The sequence below is a fragment of the Poecilia reticulata genome, linkage group LG4, assembly GCF_000633615.1.
Source record: "Poecilia reticulata strain Guanapo linkage group LG4, Guppy_female_1.0+MT, whole genome shotgun sequence".
Classification (NCBI taxonomy): domain Eukaryota; kingdom Metazoa; phylum Chordata; class Actinopteri; order Cyprinodontiformes; family Poeciliidae; genus Poecilia; species Poecilia reticulata.
This window is the reverse complement of record NC_024334.1, coordinates 5,521,334-5,526,749: the sequence shown is the minus strand read 5'-3', so window position 1 is coordinate 5,526,749 and position 5,416 is coordinate 5,521,334. Positions and strand designations below refer to the sequence as shown.

The following is a 5,416-nucleotide window of genomic DNA, read 5'->3' as shown; positions in this document are numbered from 1 at the left end:
TGCGCGTGTGTGTGTGTGTGTGCGTGTGTTTATGTGTGTGTGTGTTTGTGTGTGTTTGTGTGTGTGTCTCTGCCCTGAGGGATAATAACAGTGTTAGCTGTAGTAACAATACTAGCAGTAATAGTGATAATAATTACAGCTGCTCAGCCTCAAGCGACCCTCACAGCTCACCGCCGCTCCGGCCTATTGGCCACCGCGGGGGTTCCCGCCCCCTCCGCCAGGCCGTACGCATCGATGAGTTCGGCATCGCTCCGTGACGACTCGCCAAAAGTCTGGTGCAGATCGGCCGATGTAGCGAGGAGCTATAGCTGATGGAATAACCTAGGGGGCGCAGTGGAGTCAAATTACAACTCCATGCTGTCGGGCTCTTTAGAGGTGAATAAAGGTCATACGTATCCAGTTTGGTGCCAATCGGATGTTCCACGTGAGATTTAGAGACAACCGTATGCAGATGGCGAGGGACTACAACTCGGCATTTTGCCACGCTCGCATGGTTCAGCCAGCAGTGACATCATCATGTCATTTTATGTCTGTTGGCACAGGATTAAACCCATGTGAATCAGAGTGAAAGTAAGGCACACAGTAGATTAAACAGGTGACTTCCTGTCAGAAGTGGGCGGGGCTAAGGTGATGTCATCATTGACCACCTAAATGTGATCAGAGCTGGTCTATAATGAGACATGGGAAGTCTGATGCAGCTGTGACCTGGTATGTGGAAGTTATCGCATCTTGATGTTTTATGGCGAATGGTCAGTGACACTTAGCCCCGCCCACATGCTTTGACGTACGAAACATCCTGTGATAACTTTTGACCTGCAATGTCTCAAGAGTGAGCTGAGTGAGTTTGAAGTCTGTAGGAGTTCGATTCCAACACAGAATCATCTTGATTAGGTCAAGAGAGCCAGAGATGGAGCTTTCCAAGGAAAACAAAGGCACTTCCGGTTCTGAGGGGGCGGGGCTTAGATGACGTCAGACTATGACGATATGGGATGGTAAGGGACCCAACCAGGATCACTCATGTCAAGTTTGGTGCAGCTCGGCTCAAAATTGTGGAATCTAGAGCCAAACGTAGGGTCACGGCGTTACAGGTCACTTCGCCACGCCGCCATGCCGCCACGCCGCCACGCCGCCACGCCCACCTGCTGCATCCAAACCAGCTGGGGTTGGAATCCACAACACACCAACATGTCTTCCGTCTCTGGACACAGTTTAGTGTTGATTAGGTCAAAGGGGTCAAATAGCGAACGTTCACAGTAAAACATGACACTTCCTGTTCTCAGGGGGCGGGGCTTAAGTGAGTTCAAAATTTCACCGTTGCGTCTTGTAGAGCAGTGGTCCCCAACCCCCGGTCCGTGGACCGGTACCAGTCCATGGACCAATTGGTACCGGGCCGCACAAGAAAAAATTGTATATTTCCGTTTTATGTATTATTTGAGTCTGGAGGATCTTTTATTTTGAAAGTCCTTTAACCGGATTCTCTCGGTTACTTGCCGCCAACATTGAGCCACAAGCAGCAAAATGAGTCAGAAACAGATCAGATGTCTGGAAAGTTTCTCTGCAAAGAGGAAAAGGCCCAGAGAAGAGACAGGAGGATGGATTTATCCCGGACCGGTAGGTGAGTCCCACATTACAAGCCGCTCTGCGTAACATGCGGCGACCGGCTGCTAATGAGGCAATGAAGCTTCAAGCTGCTTCACCACGTAGAGACCAAGCAGGCTGTGGATATAAGCAACACTTCAGGTGTTATTGTCTCCCATCTCTCCCAGATGGACCGTCTGGTTGCAGAGAAACAAGCTCAGGGCTCCCGTTAGTCATTATCATGAGTTAAAATGTTCACCAAAGTAAAATGTTGGTTTTTGTGGCGCATCTGTATCTTATTTTGAAGGGATATATAAACGTTACCATAGCGACCAGTCAGAGCGTTTGGGTCGAGAGGAGAGGAGTAGAGCTTGTGAGTCTTAAGTCTGGTTTAGACTGAAAGATTTCAGAATGTCGGCCGATTCTCCAAACCTCTGTGACCACAGAGCTGATAAAGTCCAACAGGTTCGATCGGTTCGTGTGTCCAAGGCAGGAGCAACACGAACCGATTCCAGTCACAAACATCCCGATTCCAGAGGATAATCCAGGAAAACCCCCAACATGGCGGGAAATTAGAACAACCAAACATGGATGACGATGTAGAAGCAACAGTGATAGTTTGTGGAGTCATTTTAGAGATAAAAGACGTAACAAAAAGAAAAGGAGGTGGATGAAAGACGACGGAGCAGCCGCTCTATTTGCTGCTCTATGATTTGGAGGTGAATGTTTTTTCATAGTTAACATTTTTAACTGAATAAACAATAATGACCTTTAGATTTAATAATAAATCTACGTATCATCCACATATCATCTCCGATATGTCAGCTGTTTGGGATTCCCCTCTGTTCTCACCGCGCTTTCTGATTGGCTGCCGTCACATTCAGCAGGTTGTTCTCGTTCCCAGTCAGGGAAAAACTCACAGGCTGGGTAAAAAGGCCAAGACAACCCAAATAGGGAATATTCAGGATTTAGAGGGACACCAACACCGTCTCTCTCTCACCCCCCCACCACCCCCCCGGTCTGCGGCTATAAAAAGGTTGGGGACCCTGTTGTAGAGCACCCAAAGATGATCAATCACTGAAAGTTTGGTGCCTCTATAACAGTGTCACATTTCTTGGCATGTAGGTGAACTTTGACCCCTGGTATCACCCCTTCAGCATGCACGAAAACTCACCAATTTGATAACTTTTAATCGGCCATGCCTTCTGAACGATCTGACCAAGTTTGAAGCCGATCGATCGAATTCCCTAGGAGGAGTTCGATCAAATGCGACGTCTGTAAACGCGACGTCTGTATACGGCCAAAATAGGGTCAAAATCGGAACTTAAATCCAAAATGGCCGACTTCCTGTCATACTTGGACTATGACATTAATTGTAAATTCTGTGCGCCTTGGGGAGCTCTACAACTGTACCGAAGTCTCTACGATGAAGTAAGGTAATAACAAAGGGTCTTTTGAAAATTTCTAGGTGGCGCCGTTGAGCCGTTTCTGTTGAGATTTTTGCGTTGAATTTAAAATATGTAAATTTTCCGCCAAGTTTGGTGAGTTTTTGAATATGACAAAGCCCCCAAAAAGCCGATTCATTTGAGGGAAGCGGAATAATAAACATTTTAAAAACAATAGGCCTTCGCAGCGAAGGGCGGCGAAGGCCTATTAGTAGTAGTAGCATTATTAGGCCTTCGCAGCGAAGGCCTAATATTGCTACTAATAGGCCTTCGCAGCGAAGGCCTAATAATGCCAGTAGTAGCAATAATACTAGTCGTAATAAGTCTTCTAACCTCTCAAACTTTTAACCCCCTGCTGAGGCGGCGTTTGAATGTAACTACCCAGTAATCAGTCAGTTAGTTATTTTTAAGTAGTAATCGGAAAGGAAGCTGCATCCCGGACGGCCCTGTGCGTACCTGACCAGGTGTGGCGCGTTGTCGTTGACCGGCAGCACCGTGACCCGGACGCCCCCCCCCACCGAGTGGACGCCGTCGCTCAGCCGCAGCAGGACGCCGTCCTCCAGGGTGTCCGAGTCGTCGTGAGCGTACAGCACCGTCACGCCTGCAGGGAGGATACGGACCCAAAACAGCGGTTCTGCCTGTAGAAGCGGGCCGGAGCCCAGAACCCGGCCCATCGGCCTCCTCACCTTGATGCAGCTCCTGAAGGGTGAAGGTCGTGACCGGGGCGCCCGCCCCCCCCTGCGTAGTGCGGACCAGCCGGCCGTGACTCGGGGGGCGCTCCACCTGGAAGGTCAGGAGGTCGGCTGGGACGTCCAGGTCACAGGCGTCCAGGGTGGGCGGAGTCAGCTCCTTAACCCCGCCCTCCTTCACCTGCGGAGGAGCCGCAGGAGTCACTCACCTGTCTCATGTTACCATAGTTACATCTTTGATCAGACGCACGGTGAAGTTGGTGAGCAGCAGGGAAGGCGGCTCGTCATTGGTCGGGTTGATGATGATGTGGAAAGGGACGGGGGCGGAGCTAAATGTGCCGTCACTCACTCTGATGGACATCTGGTCCGCCGTCGGCTCCACCCCTCTGTGCTCTGATTGGACGTACCTGATGAAGCCCAAAGTCAGGTGGGTCAGGCTGAAGGATTCTGGGAGAAGACAGTCGGGTCAGGATCCAGAACTGGGTTGGGCCAGGAACCAGAACCAGACCTACGGACCAATGGGTATTCCTGCGCCGCTCTTCTCTGAGCCCGGCATCGGCAGCACGTTCTCCAGGAAGCCGTGAAGGGGCGGAGCCTCCAGGTGAAAGGTCAGCTCCTGGGGGGGGCTGTCTGGGTCTGAGGCCCCAAGAACCCCCCCACACAGACAGGCCCTGGAGCCTTCATCCACCAGCAGCAGGGACTCACCTGGAGACACAGAGACGGGACGCCAGGTGGGCACAGGTCAGTCCCTCAGAGCCCAGACCTGGAGCGGCTCAGGAGCCCTCTCTGCCCTCCTGGTGCGCTGCCTCTGAAGAACCCGGGTCAAAGTTCGTGTGCAGCCCGTGTATTTTCAGGCGGTTTGTTATTTTGTTTGAAATGAAAAATGAAAACACGGAAAGTTTTTCGTTATTTGCTCATTAAACCAAAATCGGAAAACGACTCGGCTCCTTGTTTCTGATTTTCGTTTTTAATTTCAAATGGAAAAACAAACAGCCTGAAAATACACGGACCGAGAGAGTCCTGATGGATCATTAGCCCCGCCCCCTTGGCTCCCTGGTCCAATCAGGAACGACTATGACCACCAATCAGCTCTGTCTCTGCAGCGACCTTGGAGAGCAGAACCGCATGGAGCTGGCCAGAACCTTTCTCTGGACTCGGGTGTTTATCAGAACACTCTGGGCTGATCCAAGTCGCTCTCACCAGAACCGGACCCGCCCTTGGGTTCCCGGTGGTCTTACCCAGGGTGACTTCAGGAACCTTGTTGTTCACAGGAAGAACCGTGATGTTCAGGTCAAAAACAGGAAGCGAGCCGTGCAGAGGGACAGGTGGGGGCGGAGCGTCTCCATGGCAACAGTCATCCATCACTCCGGCCTCTCCGTCAGAGATGATGAGGGTGACGGTGTCGAACACCGGCCCGGGTCCGATCTCTGCACCTGAACACAGAAAGGTGTTCTCAGCCCGGTGTAAAGACCTGCAGGCCCTGAACGCGGCGCGGACCCACCTGAACGCACCTGAACGCGGCGCAGACCCACCTGAACGCACCTGAACGAGGCGTAAACCCACCTTAACGCACATGAACGCACCTGAACACGGCGCAGACCCACCTGAACGCGGCGCAGACCCACCTGAACGCGGCGCGGACCCACCTGAACACACCTGAACGCGGCGCGGACCCACCTGAACGCACCTGAACGAGGCGTAAAC

General features: G+C 51.8%; 1 protein-coding gene across 1 annotated transcript in view; it reads right to left on the bottom strand.

The window, feature by feature from the left end:
• frem1b (Fras1 related extracellular matrix 1b) overlaps nt 1-5,416 on the bottom strand; it is a 47,119-nt gene that overhangs the window by 26,663 nt on the left and 15,040 nt on the right. Inside the window, exons 17-21 of the mRNA XM_017304249.1 lie at nt 4,951-5,399; nt 4,229-4,417; nt 3,963-4,159; nt 3,710-3,893; nt 3,480-3,624 (exon numbers count right to left, since the gene is read on the bottom strand). Of these exons, the coding sequence (XP_017159738.1) occupies nt 3,480-3,624; nt 3,710-3,893; nt 3,963-4,159; nt 4,229-4,417; nt 4,951-5,399 (1,164 nt within the window). The remainder of the gene's footprint in view (nt 1-3,479; nt 3,625-3,709; nt 3,894-3,962; nt 4,160-4,228; nt 4,418-4,950; nt 5,400-5,416) is intronic.